A 15,889-nucleotide genomic window follows, 5' to 3' on the forward strand; every position below is an offset into this window, starting at 1 on the left:
CAAAAAATACCGACCCGGGGAATCGGGTACCAAGAAGCAAGGATCACGATGGCATCAATGTTCTCGCTCGTATCCAGAACCATAGACTCGAAGCGACCCTGTCGATCTTGATTTTCCCAAGCACCTATAACCATGTAATTCTGCAACGTCCAAGTTGTCACCCTCTCAATAATTAGCAGAAACTCTAAATACAGTCCCTAAACCTCAACACCACTAACACGCCGTCACTCTTCATCTTCCAGACGCCTAAAAACAGACCACCCCTGACCGGAAATTTGGCTTGTCCTCTTCCGTCCAACATTGCCTCTTGTCACCGCAACCCGTGCATTCCGGAAGAGCAATATGCTTCATCCCCTTGAGGTATCGTTGTCATCTCGGCATTTGCGTGTGATCGCGTCCGGCAATTCAAAGCGTGACATCGCACTTCTTCCTTGCCTTGTCGGCTTGTCCAGCATATTCGGAGCCTCACATAAGTTCCTCGAATAGGGTATTACTCCCCTTTACGGATAATAATCTGAAGAAATATCCAGGGCCAGAACGACGCGTCACATCGGTGATCTGCTCGTACAAGGACTGACCAAGCTATCGGGCCTCAGGTGGGATATGTGCCCAAGAGGCCCCCAAGTGACATTCAAATTTCAACATTTGTAATATTCTCTTGAGCCCTTGACCATGCGTATGATCAACCGGACCTTTGCTGCCGTTCACTTTATGCTTTTTGTTCCTCGATCCACTATTCTACTGCTAATATGCTTATACATATTTATCCGTATTAATATCACTCCTTAAGGCTTCACGCCGTCCTTAACATAGTAGATGGCACTTCCTGTTGCCGGCCGGCTCACCACTACGGCCCCTTTCTTCTGTTCCTCCGTCAAGTTCTTCTTGGAGAAATACTCCCTCTCCAGGGCCTGTGTCACAGCCTCGACCTTATCCGCCGGCACCATGTGCACACTGCAACCTCCCCAACCGGCACCGGTCACACGGGCTCCGTAAGATCCTTCCCGAAGGGAAATAGCACAGATCTCATCAAGCTCGGGACAGCTGCACTCGTACAAATCCCGGCATGATACTTGGGTTTCGTTCAGCAGCGAACCGAGTTCTTTGTTGAACTCGGTTGTGTCGGTAGCTCCTGTGTGAACAGGGTTCTCGAGCAGCTTCATGAAACGAAGAACTCGGTGTGCCTCCCTGAACACATGCAGAGCACGCTGGCGGAGCTTGAAGCGCTCGGCGCGTACTGGGAGCTTGGACATGAAACGCTTCTCAAGATCCTCAACCGTGATATTCAGAACCTTGGCCACCTCCTCCCGTGTATATCCCTCCTCCTGTGTCAGTGTCTTCTCAGTGATCTCGATCAACTTCTCTAGCTCCTCCTCCTTGGTCAGGGTCTTGGCAGCGGAGTAATCTGAGCCGCTCTGGTGGTAAAAGAAAGTTTCATGGAAACCTCCGAGACTGACGCCCAGGGGGCCTGCATCCTCGGGGAGTTGTGTGCCGGGTGGATTCAGAACAGCGTTTAGGTAGGATGCAGCGATGCTACACTCGACTACACGGAGGTTGTAGTGGATGGGGCCTGTGACCTGCTTGTTTGATGTGACGAAGGACTGCACGATAACGAATGTGATTTCGGGATTTGTGGGAGGGAAGTGAACTGGCTTAGCCTTGAGGCTTGGACTGAATGAAACAAAGGTAGCGGCACCCTTCTCAGAGAAGACAGAGGCAGCTTGATCCATACTGTTGGGTCATCGTTAGTGAGATTATGGTCGCCGTTGAAGTTCAATGTTACATACCCTCCCGAGTTAACTCCTACCGCACGCTCGTTCACGATGGCAAGCTCTGTCAGCTCAGTCTTGTCCACCGTCTTCTCACCATTGGCCAACATGATAGCCAGTGAACTCGTGCTGACCACAGCAGCACTTGAGCTAAGTCCTCCACCAACAGGTACGGTGCCATCCATAAGCAAATTCATGCTGCATGGTTTGAAATCCTTTCCATACTTCTTCCTCAACAAGTCCAGCACACCCTTGAGACCACTTTTGAAGTAGTTGGTCCATTCTAGCTTGGTCGCGTCAATCGATACATCTCCGTCAAAGGGAACCTCAAAGTCAGCGGCCTCAAACTTGTCATCCTCAACATTGGCGATGCGGATGCGAAAGGACTTGGCGTCTTGGGCGGCGGGTGTAGCGGATACGGCCAGAAGGGTGTCGGCAGTGATGGCCATGGGCAGCACCGAGTAGAGAGAGTAGTCAATGTGCTCTCCAATAATGTTAACTCGTCCAGGGGAACGAGCGACGAAAGAAGCAGCATGCCCGTAAGTAGACTCAAACTTGCTGAGAAGGTTATTCCATCGTGGACCTTGCTCAGAAAGCGCGGCGGGAGGATAGATGTCGCTCAAGGCGTTGGCAACGGGGACGGTACCGGTCATGATGAAAGTATATGATACAGTATATGTTTGCGATTGTCTTTCTTGCTTCAGAGGCGACAATTACGAGTTTTTGTACTTGTCGCAGGCTTTATCGCGTGAGAAGCTGTCGTTGCAAGGTTGCTAATGCTAAGTATGCCCCGCTATTGCCCCTCGGGGATCGTGGGCCAGCTGTTGATGATATGACGTAGATTGCTATTGTCGCAGCTGAGTTTATGTAGTTTTGCTATCAAAGTTGTCGCAAAGGTCGTGTACCTTATATATGAAGGACTTTGCGATCCTAAAATGTGTCAAAATTTGTGTTCAAAGACAATCTGAGCTGAAAATCTCGTTCAACACTTTTCACATCTTCTCTTCGACCCCTCAGCAACCCCCGAATATATCCCCACCTATCGGCGTACAGCATGAGAGCTTCCCCAGAACCTGTGGCGCAATTGATCGTGTGGTCGAGTTCTCGGCGCTTTAGCGAGCGCCATAACGGCTAAGTTGTGAGACGGAGTGGTTCTGTTGTGGGGTTGGCGTTTCTCTTTGCGCAGAGATAGGTGCGGCTGTTAAATGGTCGGTCCGTTGTAATAGCTCTTGTCATGGATGTTGCTTAGACTAAAGAGCTCATCATGCCGATGCCCGGGGTCCTCTTGAGACACGAGAACTCATGATACGAACAAAACTCCGAAATATTACGACACGGGATCATAGAATTTTGAAAGCAGTCAAAGTCCAGGGTATCAATCAGCTCAGTTCCTTGGAGTCGCACCTGCAACGAATATTGTGTTACAGACGAATGCATACAATGATGCCTGGCGAATACAATCATGATCATGACCCATTGTTTGGGCATTTATTTGCAAACACATTCACTGACAGCTGACTGCCAGTGCCCAAGCAATCTGAGTCTGTGCTACCGAAGTCCAGCAGAATCCAAGGCTTTCCATCACGAGTTCGTTTACTTACCCTGTAAACACGCCTGAGCACCCCCAAGGACTTCACTTCAGCAAATCGTCGGCGGTTCCTACGCCAAAAAAGAAGCGAGAGACGGCTTCAAGATGAGCTACCCAACTCAACAGCTACAGCCCTTCACGCTGTACATGACGATCTCTGTTCCCGAGGAGCCACCTCATACCATTGCTCATATCTACGACGTCGACACAAGCAATATCGAGATCATACGCCTTCGAGGCCTAAAAGGAACCTCGAAACATGTTGCAGGCTCCGAGAAGTTCGAATGGGGAATCTACTGGCACCGCGAGCTTGGTGATGGGACATGGTACAGCTTCCGCTTCACCCCGCCAGAGATGTACAAAGGACCACCAGGACTGTACCAGCCTTGGATCTACAGCCAGGTCACCGTGAAGCAGTCACCACGCCTTCATCATCACGTCGTCGGACTCATTCGAATCATACGCATCCCCGATACCATCGGCTCTGGAATCACGGCTTACCTCGACTGGATGGCTCCTCTTGTTGCTACCAAGGCGAAGCGCGATGACCTCTGGGCAATGTCGCTTTGCCTGCGAACGCGAAAATACGTGGCTAGGGAACGAAAGACGGAGGACAAGGGAGTGGAGAGATTTGATGCCACTCTATTCATCGTCGAGTCGATGCAGTTTGCCTATCGTGAGGTGTAGTACGCCTTGGCTGGACAGCTCCCGCGACCAATCTATGTCCCAGACACCGGAGTCGTGAAGGGTCACTAAAAAGCGAAGATGCTTCAAGATCTGGAAGAATTTTGAGCTCCCAAGAGCTGCGACAAGAGTAAGTTGAAGCAAATACTCGTTAGAAGATCACAAGTCTGACCAGTGACCAGTCGTTCTTCTACAACCACCACGTGGCCGATTCATAAGAGTACATGCCCGAATCGAAAACAGAAGGTCCTGAGCGAGAACACGCAATGGCCAACAATTTTTGGGAGGAGTTACAAGGGACGAGAGAGATCATGAGAGGACGCGAGTAACCGAGGCTGTCTTGAATCTAGTCGCCCCTCTATCACCCACTGTCTGCTCATCCTCTTCAGCCCTTAACGAGAAAGCGGGTTCGGTGCAAAAATGGCAGCACGATAGACTGTTAATGATTCGTTGGGACGATCATAATTGGTCCCTTTAATAGAAATCCAGAAAATAATAAATACAGGCCTTTTTTCGTCAGTGATTCATCCTGAGCCGCGGGTCGCCGACGGGAAAAAAACAGGGAATGCTGCCACGTGATTATCCCCGAGCCAACGTTGCTGGCATCTTCGTTCCCTCACGCCTCGACCAAAGCAAAGAGTAAGAAGAACTCAACGAGGAAAAGTAACCACAGTCTTGAATATTCTCGAGATATAGTCGAGATGGGACACCATAACCTTCGCTTCGATGGCGATCCTCACTCGCTGAGTGGAGTCTGGAGCCCCCCTACCAGCAGGGCCAAGTATGACTTCACCTAGCTGTTCTTTGGTATCGATGGAATACTAACTTTGCGACCACAGCTTCTGTGAAGAAGACTATGCTGTGACATTCTATCTGGCTGAATTCATCAATGCGTTGACAAACGTTACGTACGGTAAGTCTTTGTGTGACACCGCAAGATCCGGAAACTTGGCTCCAGCTGACCTTTCTGGCTTGTAGTTTACTTGGCTCTTCGGTCCATGTATGGCTCGCGTAGTCGCAGTCGTGGACTGTTTGATCCGAAATGGGACTTCATGTCTGTGTCGCTATTAATTCTTGGCTTTGGGTCTTTTCTCTTCCATGCGACTCTTCGCCAGACGTTGGAATTTGTTGACGAATTGTCAATGCTGTTGCTGTCTTGGTCAATGCTTCGTTCCCTCGTCATCTTACGACAGTCTCCTCAGAACATTCGCTACATCTCGATCGTCCTGGCTGTTTTCTTCATTTCCTTCTCGGTATTCTACGTCAGATCTGCCAAGATCATTTATCAGGTCATCGGCTTCTGGGTCTCGCTCATCGTTATCGGTGTGCGTGTTCGATATCTTTTCCACTGGGCCAAGCCAACATTTTCCGAAGAGAATGTACGCGATTGGTCTATCCGAGTATGGACTGCGACATTCACCTGCCTGTTTGGCTATTTTATTTGGAACCTCGATCTTGAATTCTGCGCCGAGCTGAGGAACTTCCGTCAACGTATTGGATTACCTTGGGCCTGGCTTCTTGAGTTCCACGGCTGGTGGCATATTTTGACGGCTCTTGGTGCGAGCCAATTCATGAATGTGGTGAGAGAGGTTCGCGAGGAAGTGAGTCGGGAGAAGAAAGAATGATTGGATGACCAAAGGCGTATGGCGTTGGATAGGGATGCAAGCCATTTTCACCGGCCAACGGGGGGTATTTTGGTCCACGAGTTATCAGCGAGTCATTTCATTGTTCTTTGTATATTATAGACTGTAAATCAGCATGTCTGATTAGGGGGTTGAGCCGTAAGTCTGCAACCAGGAGAAGCAGCTTTTATGAAATACTTGGTTAGAGCGCTAGAAAACACGAATAATGCGAATAAGTTGTCTTAACCCTGTTCAAGTTCGGCTGTGCGTTGTACATCTCTATCGAGAGGCTCGGATGACTTCTGTATGTTCAAGGATCAAAGAGATATTGAGCTAGTATTGCAATTGCTGGCCGGTTACGTGAGAATTGCTTATAACCGTAATACGAGCTGTCGTTTCTTGATTCGCACCTGGTGGCATCGAGATGAGCAGATATCAGCATCTTCAAATGATGATTGATCTTGCGTTGACCAGGATCAGATCTTGAGCAAGAATGCGCAGGATAATGATACAATATCTTGGATTTGTGTAACGGAGGCGAATATCAGACATCAGACGTCACTTTAGGACCCTGAGACAGCTACCCCTCCATACCCCGCTGACCTGGGACAACCTAGGCCCAAGATGCGGATAGACGGTGCAAGAAAAAGAGGGAAAATGGTGTTCCCCTGGAGAAAAGTAAAGGAATACATTGCCAAGATAACTGCAAGGACTGACTATTTACAACACAAGCCTGGGAGGTGGTATTTATTGTAAGTTACAATGCAGGATTTAAAACTTGGCTTAGGTCACGAAGATTATAAACCGAACCTACCTGTTCTATATTTCTCGGAAGCCCAAGACATGATTTACAAACAAACAACAATTTATAGTACTGAGTCGTTGCGATATTCATTACACTAATGATCAGTCGAAACGTAGTTTCTTGACCGGAAGTCGGTGAATTCCATTCCATTGATCTTCCGATGCAGTAAAGGAAACACTAGACTGCACCAATCATCAAGTACCATGATCCTGACTCCCCACGTCATTCGACGCCTCCTAGCGAAGTGCACCAAGTAGTTACACTCAGTTGGGAAGATGTGCCGATGAGAATGGTCAAGCTTGAGAAATCGAGCCATTAGGAAGCCGTCTCAGGCCGCCAAAGGGAAACCCAGGTTGGTGTGAAACTGTGTGAACCACTGATTTTGACCCGCCGTGACTCCTTCTTGCCCACTGTCAGTGAATCAGCTTGGCCCTCTACCGTATTTTAAAAGAACCTCCCCTCTTGTCCGCCCGCTATTTTCCTTCTCCTCAATCAACTCTCCACATCTCAACTTCACAAACTAAAAAACAAACAATCTTCAACACCACACTCTTCAAAAACAACCATCATCATGTCTGGCTGTGGATGCGCTTCTTCTGGCTCTTGCGGCTGCGGCTCTAGCTGCACCTGCGCCGGCTGCCCTGTAAGTTTTCCCTGGTCTGGTGCATGTCTCAAGGGAACGGAGGACTAACGTATACCAATCAAGCACAAATAAACTATTCTTCAACGCCGTCGACGGGAACCCTGATGGATGAGACATGGAGAATGGGAACGCGGATGGTGATTAGCGATGGATCCACTCATTACTTCTTGTTGGCACTAAAGTGCAAGTATCAGAACTAAATGACGATCACAAATTGCAGTCTGAAGTCTTGACAATGATGCACCATGCTTGTATTGTGAATGTGCTATCCTAAACTTGGCTGATGGCCTGTTTCCAACTGGGCCAGCAAACCTATCTCTACCAACGATTGTCTGAGGATGGGAAGAATGCCAGAACTGGACTCAAAGCCATGCTATGCCTGCTCTCTTTTGTTATCAACTCAGCCTCGGATTCCCCATCATCATCCATGTATATACCCGCCATCGATTCCACCTCTTCAACATCCTGGACAGGCCACTTCGGCTGGTGACGCTGCCCTCTTTCGTATGCTATCAACATAGCTTCTCGTACCAACCTCGCAAAATATAGTATCGCAGCTATGAGTGACATGGCAAAGCTCGCCTGTGCGATTTGACAATACCCTCGAGTCTTGTCCCAAGCTGCAGAACACCCTCTTGTTAGGTACCAAGGATGTGGACTTGGGTGTTCAGGATCGGTAAAGTCGCTCGACGTTTGATCTGCGATGCTCATTGCCCAGAGCACGAGAAGGATTGTATCGTAGATGTTATTTACGTAGCGGGGGAGGTATCGAAGATGTGACATGGCGGTGCGGGCGATGAAGACGACTAACCCAAGGATCGCGATGGCGAGGTTCGAGGCGTAGAGTCTAAAGGCGCCCAACATCAGTACGTTGCCTATAAACATGTCTTACAGAATCTCAAGATTATACAGCGTACCTTTGACTCCAAATCAGAGGCACTTCGGGTGGTTCTTGATGGTTGGCGTAATAGTAAATCCGCTTATTAGGGTTGGAGTTCCATCCTTGTTCGCCGCCGTTCTCCCATAGTCGCGATCTGAATTCGACTGGATACATGAGACCAAAGAGAGTCACTGCCGTGGTCGAAATGGCTAACTCTGCGAGGATCAGTACGAATGGTGTCTTGTGCATAGGCGCCATGGTTGGGAGTTGCTGCGGCACCGCTCCTCAAACATCGAGAGAGGCGGGGAGCATTCTTTAAATGAGTTTGGGTAGGAGCTCAAAAGTGCATTGCGAGTAATACGGTGACAATCAGTGGACAGGCTGTGTTGTTTTGCGGTCAAAAGCCCACTTCACAACCTTGCGCTTTCCTGGTGTCGAAACTTGCTCATACTGCCGCATCAAAGGATGACATTGACACCTTGGAATATTGTACACCATAACAGATTGTCTAATACTCTGGCTACCTGCTGAGGATCCTCAACTCAACAGCAGATGAGTCATAAACTATTCTGTTGGTACAGTGGATGTTGTCATGAGGTTGATTGTTAAAGTGCGCCACGATACTTCTCTGCGAACTTAATATGCGTCACTGCCGAGTTAATAGACATCGCTAGCTCCCGTTGACGACCCAGGAACTCGGAAATTAAAAAGGTTAATGATGCCAGGGGTATTGGCTCAAGATGGGCAAAGCTCTTTACGATGGTCAAGTGATGGCCTGTAAGCTGTTCACGTCTCCTATGTTCCACAGACAGCGTGCTATTGTCTGTTTTGGTACACCTACAGCCCTGGATGCAGCCCTGAATTCTAAAAGAGTCACATAAGAATCTTCGTCAACATGGCGTCCATGTGAATAAACGAGAGTGTGCCAGGATGAACGCTGTCCCTCCCAACCACCAAGAGACACATACTGTTGATAAGAAGCATGATGAGTACTGCTGCAATAAGACCACTCGTAACTTTAATGCATGATTGCCTTGCACCAGGATAATTGTGTTATCAGGTTGAAGACTTTGAAAAGCTCATATCAGGCATATCCGTTCAACGAGGGCTCGATGCTTTATTCGTCAAACAGTGTTCACTGGAACTGGTCGCTTGCAAGACATGGTCCCCTCGAGGTTTGAGGTATCCTGTAACAGATATATCTTTATCTTCTGGCAATTCTACATAATCTGAGCCTAATCTTTTATCAGCCTTGCAATATTTCCAAGTTCAATAGTACTCTTGTATTGTTCGAGGCTATTTACCATGAGATATATAGTTGGTGATTTTCTCTCTTTTTTTTTCTTCTCGCGATCCTGGCTGATTGATCAGCTCAAGTGCGATGAATATATCTAGAGATTACGCTTATGAGCGTAATCTGGTGGAAACACAAGCGCAGTGTCGACATATTGATGAACATGAGTTGTAATAAGTGACTCTCACGTTGATTGGTTATTTCCGAGATCGTCTCCAAGCATGATTCCGAGGCAAGTGGGAGTTATTGGTGATGTCAGGCTCCACTCCAGCTAGGTCAGCCCGCCGCGTCCACCGCCGTGCCACATCCTAACATCCATTCATCAGCATCCATCTCAGCACGAGACAAGGCTTTCTTTTGTTCTCTCATTCATTTCCAGCACCGACTTTTCCTTCGCAATATTCCGATAAAAAATGCAATAGAAACCGTTCTTACCGAAACCACTTTCCGTTTTACAACCACCGTTCCCGTTCGGCACGCGACCCGAGGTTGCTATTCAACCATGGCGTCAGAAACCCAAGATACGCCCGGCATAGCCGCTCTTCCTCCAGCGAAACCCGCCGATGCACCCCGACGATGCTTCATCTGCTTGACCGACGAAGATCCCTCAGATCCCCCGGGATCATGGGTCGACCCCTGCGGATGCACCCTCGAAGCCCACCAGGATTGCATGCTTTCATGGGTAACGGATTGTGAACGCTCAAACAAACCTCTCCAGTGTCCAGTATGCAAGGATCGTATTCAGCTGGAAGGACTGTGGGATCCTATTGTTATGATGACGGATGCCGTTGCAAACAAGTTCACGCGCGCGAGCCCTTTCGTGTTGCTCTCCTCCGTCACACTCGGAGTACAGTTCAGTCTCCAGATGTATGGCGCATTCGCCATGTGGGCTTTCTCAGGCCGCGAGGCTCTAGTCGACTATGTTCTCGGCCACGAGATCTGGGTTCACGGGGAGGCATCACGGATTTTGATGTCTGGGGGTGAAAGACTAGGCAATGCACTGGTTTTAACCAACGTTGGACCGGCTCTGCTGGTCGGACAGCTTATGCCATGGTTTGGGAACAAGATCTTCCTGTCCACGGCTTCATTGGTAAGTCACGGCTCTAACAAATAATGATAACTACTAACAAAGCACTAGTATGGTGTTTATCAAGTCATGCATGACGACAGTTTCTTGACCTGGCCCCCTTCACCCCAACTCGCGATGGCAGTGTTTCCCTACGTGCGGTCTGCCTACCTCAACCTTTGGCGCGAATTTATCTTCCCTTATGAAGTCAACCTCAATCGACAGATCATGGGGCTTCCCCCGGTCGAACCCCGACGAGATCAGCCTCCTGTCAACGAGCGACAACCCGAACAACGGAACGGAGAAGGTGGTGTTGTGGGTTTTCTAAATGGGCTCATTGAAGCTCTCGAAGGTGATGATATCGATGAGGATGGCCAGGATGATGCGGGCGCCGCCGGCCAAGACGCAGATGGTGAGCAAGGCGGGGGAGTTGTTATCGAACTGGTCATCGAGGAGGTTAATAGAGATGACCAAGAAGGCTTCGATGTTAGACCAGCTGGGCAAAACGAAATGCCGCAACAGGAGCCTGTCAACGATGCACCTGCGCCGCCTCCGGCCGAGGAGGCTCAAGGAGCAGCAGACGAGCCTCATGACCCAGCCCATGCTCCCGAAAACCCGGCCCATGATGCAGTTGCCGTCCCAGCTGTTGTACCTGAGGCAGGAAACGGGGATCAAGCTGCTCAACAAAACCAACATGAAGCTCCCCAAGCGCCGCCGGCCCGCCGACCCGGTCTAGGAACGATTCTATCCGGAGTATCCAATGCGATAGTAAGCGCACTGATCCTTCCTGGTGTGTCGTTTGCCATGGGTGAGCTTCTACGCCTAGCCCTTCCTAAGCAATGGACTGCTGCATCTTCTTTTCCACGAGGAAGCACAATGCGTCCGGGACTGCTCCAGCAGCAATGGGGGCGAAGTCTCGTCGGCGGGTGTCTCTACGTGGTGCTCAAAGATTTTCTTAGACTGTATACCAAGTACCGCAAGGTAGCTGCTATAGGAAATAGGAAGGTCAAGAACGTTGACAGAGCCCGACGACGAGCTGGAAAATGAGATGCTCGAGATGGATGATGCCCGCTCTGGAGAGAGGGTTGGACGCTGTCATAATGATTGCATTAACCGGCGTTATGGATTTGTATAGCCAGACCAGGGGCTTTTGCTTCAGGAGTGAAGGGGCATTGCTATAGCGAGATACTACAGAGATACACCAGAATAAACCATTCAACTCTTTACGTCACGGAGACATTTGGAAACGTATGAAATTTGTATATCTTCAGTGGCTAATATGATACGACGAATGACAGCCTCTCAAGTGAAACTCTTCAATGAAGTGCTATCTCAGAGGGCAGTTATACGTCAAAATATCAGTAAATAATTATGATGGATCTTTTGCGTACTGATATGTCGGGTGTCGTTCCCCCACAGCTACAGCACAGATTCGGTTGCTCCCAGGCCCCACGTGGAACCTTCCAGCCCAAACTCCACGACGCCTCAACCGCGGGGCCCTTTTTTTGCCTGCACTTCTGAGATCTACCTTGACCTCCTGCCTCACCGAATCATACCCTCTTCTTGTTTCAATTAGATCTTTTCTGTTAGATTTGTATCTTCTGCTCTTCTTCTATTTATCCCCCCCTCCCTCCAAAACCTGTCCTTCAGGTTCTCTCTATTCGCCATGGTCAGCTCAATCCCCCGCAGTATCAAGCACAACTGCACTGCATACTCGTCATGACTCTTGACATATGGCTAATACTCTCCTGCAGGCGTCTACTCACAACTCCAAGCAGCGCCTTGCGCTCGCTATCTGCGATTTCCTCTCCGCTTCGACAAATGACGGCACTCTCACCGCTGACGACAAGGATTCCATCGATGTGGCTATCAACTGCATCGCCGAGTCCTTCAAGGTCGACCCCTCCGATACCTCCGCTGTCCAAGCCGCCATCGGATCCCAGAACCTCCTCCAGATCTACTCTGTCTTCGAGAAGGCCCGCGCCGACAAGCCCGCCGCCGCTGCTCCTGCCCCCGCACCCGTCGAGCTCACCGAGGAGCAAAAGAAGGAGGCCGAGGCCCTAAAGTCAAAGGGAAATGCTGCCATGGCCCAGAAGGACTACCGTGCTGCCATCGACTTCTACACCCAGGCTCTGGCTATCAACGCCAACAACGCTGTCTACCTCTCCAACCGTGCCGCTGCCCACTCGGCCAACAAGGACCATGCTTCCGCCCGCGCTGACGCCGAGGCTGCCGTAGCCATCGACCCCGCTTATACTAAGGCCTGGTCCCGACTTGGTCTTGCTCGCTTCGCCCTAGGCGATGCTCGTGGTGCTATGGAGGCCTACGACCGCGGTATCCAGCATGAGGGCAACGGTGGCTCTGATGCCATGAAGAAGGGCTATGAGACGGCCAAGCGCCGTGTTCAGGAGATGGAGGCTGAGGAGGACTCTCTTCCCCGTGCTTCTCCCAGTGCCGGCGGTGATCTCGGTGCTGGTGGCATGCCTGACCTTGGTAATCTTGCCAGCATGTTCGGCGGTGGTGGTGCTGGCGGCCAGGGCGGTGGTATGCCCGATCTCAGTAGCATCATGAGCAACCCAATGTTCGCAAACATGGCCCAGAAGCTCATGAGCAACCCTGACCTTATGAACAACCTCATGAGCAACCCCCGTCTACGCGATATGGCCGATCGTTACTCTACTGGTGGTGGTATGCCTGATCTGAACAGCCTCATGTCCGATCCTCAGATTGGAGAGATGTAAGTTTACCCATTTTGCCCATGTCACAATCCATAGTCACTGACTCAATCTTCAGGGCCCGAAACATGATGGGCGGTGGTGCCAACCCCTTCGGAGGTGCTGGTGGCCCTGGTGCTGGTGCCGGTGCCGGTGGTGCTAACGGACAAGGTGGTTCGCAACAGTAGAGATGGAATTGTGCAAATAGGGCATCTTTTTTATATACCATGGTTGCTAGGTGATACCTAAGGGTGACGATTCATTGAAGAACACGAAAACGAAGTCGTGTGCATGCTCTTCTTTTTGTATTAGCTTCTACAATAGAAACAGTAGCTATTATGTGTTCCATTTCGGCAATGATATCGATTTGTGACAGTTCCCACAAGTTGTCTATTGAACTCGTTTATCCGTACAACCTACTACCCTTCTCCCCCAAAACCAAGTCTTCAAGCCTTCCTGCGTTCCCATTTTACGTACGCAGGTTGGGCTGGCCTTGAGAAGAGAGAAGTGTAGTCAGTTGCTGGAACACCAGGCTTGCCATCGACAGTCGACAGTCTGAAGTTGCGCACCAAAGTCGCAACGATAACGCCCAAGTTTACATAAGCAAACTTCTCCCCAATACAGCGATGCCGACCAGCACCAAAGGGTAAGTATGGGCTCTTCGTTCCTTTGGATACAGCGCCGTAGCCGTAGTCAATAACTTCGTCCGTCACAGCCTCCTCCAGGTGCTTGTTATCCCACCGATGAGGGTTCCATTTATGGGCATCTGGAAAGTACTCTTCACTCAACGCCGTAACGGTAGGTGAAGCCAGGAGTACTTTGTCTGCGGTGATGGTGTAGGGGGATCCAGGTGCTTTCATAGGTCTCTTGACTTTGCGCAGGATAGAGTGAATGGAAGAATGAACACGGAGTGTTTCTTTGACGACATTATGAAGAAGAGGTAGTTTGTCGAGGTCTGAGTACTGAAGGGGTGGGAGAATACCGTCGGCACTCAAGTTAATTAGTTGTTCTTGGTAGAGTTCCTCGGCAATGTCAGGGGATGAAGCTAGATGTAGTATAATCCAAGAACCAGCAGACGATGAAGAGTGCTGTCCAGCCATAAGAAGAGTGATCATCATATGTGCGATCTCTTTGTCAGGAATGGGCTGCCCGTTCTTGTACTCGCAACTCATCAGGTTGGCAATCATGTCAGTTGCTTTCTCCAAATCCCCTCCGCCTCTTCTTCGTTCGTTGATGATATCCATGTAGATCTCTCTCATCTTTGCATGAGCAGCGTCTCGTTTTCTGTTGTGAGGTAAAGGCGCCCATGGGAACAGAAAGTTGACAGGAGTAAAGCCTAGATCGAGGTCGTGATACAGAGCTGCAAACTCAGCTGTAAGTTTCCGTCGAACTTCTTCGCCCTGCAGAGAACTAGCAGCAGTGAAGATAGTTATTTCAGCCATTGCTTTGGATACATCAACTGTGCCAGACTTTCCAGAGAATGACGGTACAGCTTGGATGTACTCCAGCACTTCTCGCTCGATCAACTGAACGTGGGACTCGAGAGCCTTCTGGGTAAGACCAAACTTGACAAACTTCTTTTGCTCCATGAGCTTTGAGTTGGGGCAATCGTATACGACATCGCTACCAAAGACGGGCGTTGTCAATGGACTGTAGATTTCTTCGGTGTTGGCGTCTTGGATCCGACTGTTGAGAACAAAATCGTTACCTTCGACGCCTAGACAGGCAACAATTTTTCGACCGAAGAGGATAAAGGTGAAGACATCGCCATGCTAGAAAAGAAATCAGCAACAGAATTGAAAAGGAAGCAAGACATGCGTTCAACCTTTTCTCGACACTTCACAAAGAAGTCATAAGGGTCCAGTCCATAAGCAACAGCATTCCCAAAGAACGGAAGCCAGTGGAAGACCAATGGAGGCTCATTCGCATTTCGGGGGAGCTTCTGGTATAAGACGTTGAGAATGATAATAGCTATGCAGGAAGCAAAGGCCCATAGAGGGTAGTAGAGGAGTGAAAACATTTGGAGAGAGAAGAGATGGCGGTGGTTTGCTTGATGAGTTGTGAAGTTGAGGGAATCGGGGAGTTTATATGCACAGATGGAGAGCCAGATCTCTTCGAGGAAAACAACACAGCCAGCTCCATTCTTATTCTTGTCTCCCACTTGAGCTACCTTCAGCTGTCCCTTTAATACGAGCCAAGCTTCGCGGCAGGTCAAAGTGATGAAGCGTACTGTCGGTTATCACATCTTGATACGCACAGGATTCGTAGTCTCAATCTCGACCAATTGTTATTCTCAGATCGTAAGCTTGAATATCACTAAGCCAGGTTTATTCTATATTTCTGGAGGTGATATCTCTCTTTTCACCGCATAGGGAGGTTACAGTGATGCCGAATACGTTGGACGCTTTTCGCATTCGTATTCGCACTTGGCCTTCTGAAGGAGTTGAAGCTATATCCACTCTACCTCACAAGTTATTCCACGATATAGCTGGTTCATTGAGAGAAAGTGTCATTTTCAACTTGCAAATATGATATTGGTCAGACAATGAGCGATTTGTTGTGTCCCTCGTGGAATATGTTATCAGGGCTAGGCTGGTAACCCCCTGACTATGCATCAGAGCCAAACCTTTACCTTATGACGCCTAGCAACTAAAAGGCTCAGCACATACGACCATAGCTATCAGACAACTCGGGATCCCGTCCGCTCTCCGTTCGATAAACTGATAAGTGCTGAATTAGTAGTTGGGTCGGTGACGACCAGCGAATCCTCGGTGTTGTATGTTTTTCTTTTTGCCATTTGACTCCTTGTTTGTTTATACTATAT

General features: G+C 49.4%; 7 protein-coding genes across 7 annotated transcripts; 4 read left to right on the forward strand and 3 right to left on the reverse strand.

Moving 5' to 3' along the window:
- Positions 1-785: 785 nt before the first annotated feature.
- BKA55DRAFT_596351 (ribosomal protein S5 domain 2-type protein) lies at positions 786-2,422 on the reverse strand (the record flags this gene model as incomplete). Its single annotated transcript, XM_046195933.1, has 2 exons — positions 786-1,731; positions 1,788-2,422. The coding sequence occupies 2 exons, from the start codon at positions 2,420-2,422 to the stop codon at positions 786-788; spliced, it is 1,581 nt and encodes a 526-aa protein (XP_046046493.1).
- A 953-nt stretch (positions 2,423-3,375) lies between these two features.
- Positions 3,376-4,535, forward strand: BKA55DRAFT_108535 (uncharacterized protein). Its single transcript, XM_046184710.1, has 2 exons — positions 3,376-4,171; positions 4,224-4,535. The coding sequence occupies exon 1, from the start codon at positions 3,463-3,465 to the stop codon at positions 4,042-4,044; it is 582 nt and encodes a 193-aa protein (XP_046046494.1). The 5' UTR covers positions 3,376-3,462; the 3' UTR covers positions 4,045-4,171; positions 4,224-4,535.
- A 207-nt stretch (positions 4,536-4,742) lies between these two features.
- Positions 4,743-5,666, forward strand: BKA55DRAFT_542280 (ceramidase; the record flags this gene model as incomplete). Its single annotated transcript, XM_046190470.1, has 3 exons — positions 4,743-4,822; positions 4,881-4,954; positions 5,020-5,666. 3 exons carry the CDS (start codon positions 4,743-4,745, stop codon positions 5,664-5,666), a joined length of 801 nt encoding a protein of 266 aa, XP_046046495.1.
- Positions 5,667-7,354: 1,688 nt separating this feature from the next.
- On the reverse strand, positions 7,355-8,602 carry BKA55DRAFT_576179 (uncharacterized protein). Its single transcript, XM_046193464.1, has 2 exons — positions 8,029-8,602; positions 7,355-7,958 (listed from the first exon to the last, which is right to left on the reverse strand). Exons 1-2 carry the CDS (start codon positions 8,247-8,249, stop codon positions 7,430-7,432), a joined length of 750 nt encoding a protein of 249 aa, XP_046046496.1. The 5' UTR covers positions 8,250-8,602; the 3' UTR covers positions 7,355-7,429.
- Positions 8,603-9,608: 1,006 nt separating this feature from the next.
- BKA55DRAFT_620395 (uncharacterized protein) lies at positions 9,609-11,649 on the forward strand. The gene is made up of 2 exons (XM_046196761.1): positions 9,609-10,375; positions 10,424-11,649. The coding sequence occupies exons 1-2, from the start codon at positions 9,788-9,790 to the stop codon at positions 11,396-11,398; spliced, it is 1,563 nt and encodes a 520-aa protein (XP_046046497.1). The 5' UTR covers positions 9,609-9,787; the 3' UTR covers positions 11,399-11,649.
- A 155-nt stretch (positions 11,650-11,804) lies between these two features.
- BKA55DRAFT_576185 (uncharacterized protein) lies at positions 11,805-13,440 on the forward strand. The gene is made up of 3 exons (XM_046193465.1): positions 11,805-12,020; positions 12,106-13,088; positions 13,145-13,440. The coding sequence occupies exons 1-3, from the start codon at positions 12,018-12,020 to the stop codon at positions 13,251-13,253; spliced, it is 1,095 nt and encodes a 364-aa protein (XP_046046498.1). The 5' UTR covers positions 11,805-12,017; the 3' UTR covers positions 13,254-13,440.
- Positions 13,441-13,511: 71 nt separating this feature from the next.
- BKA55DRAFT_596356 (cytochrome P450) lies at positions 13,512-15,085 on the reverse strand (the record flags this gene model as incomplete). Its single annotated transcript, XM_046195934.1, has 2 exons — positions 13,512-14,837; positions 14,891-15,085. The coding sequence occupies 2 exons, from the start codon at positions 15,083-15,085 to the stop codon at positions 13,512-13,514; spliced, it is 1,521 nt and encodes a 506-aa protein (XP_046046499.1).
- Positions 15,086-15,889: the final 804 nt, after the last annotated feature.

This window comes from Fusarium redolens (assembly GCF_020744475.1).
Source record: "Fusarium redolens strain MPI-CAGE-AT-0023 chromosome Unknown BKA55scaffold_13, whole genome shotgun sequence".
NCBI lineage: Eukaryota > Fungi > Ascomycota > Sordariomycetes > Hypocreales > Nectriaceae > Fusarium > Fusarium redolens.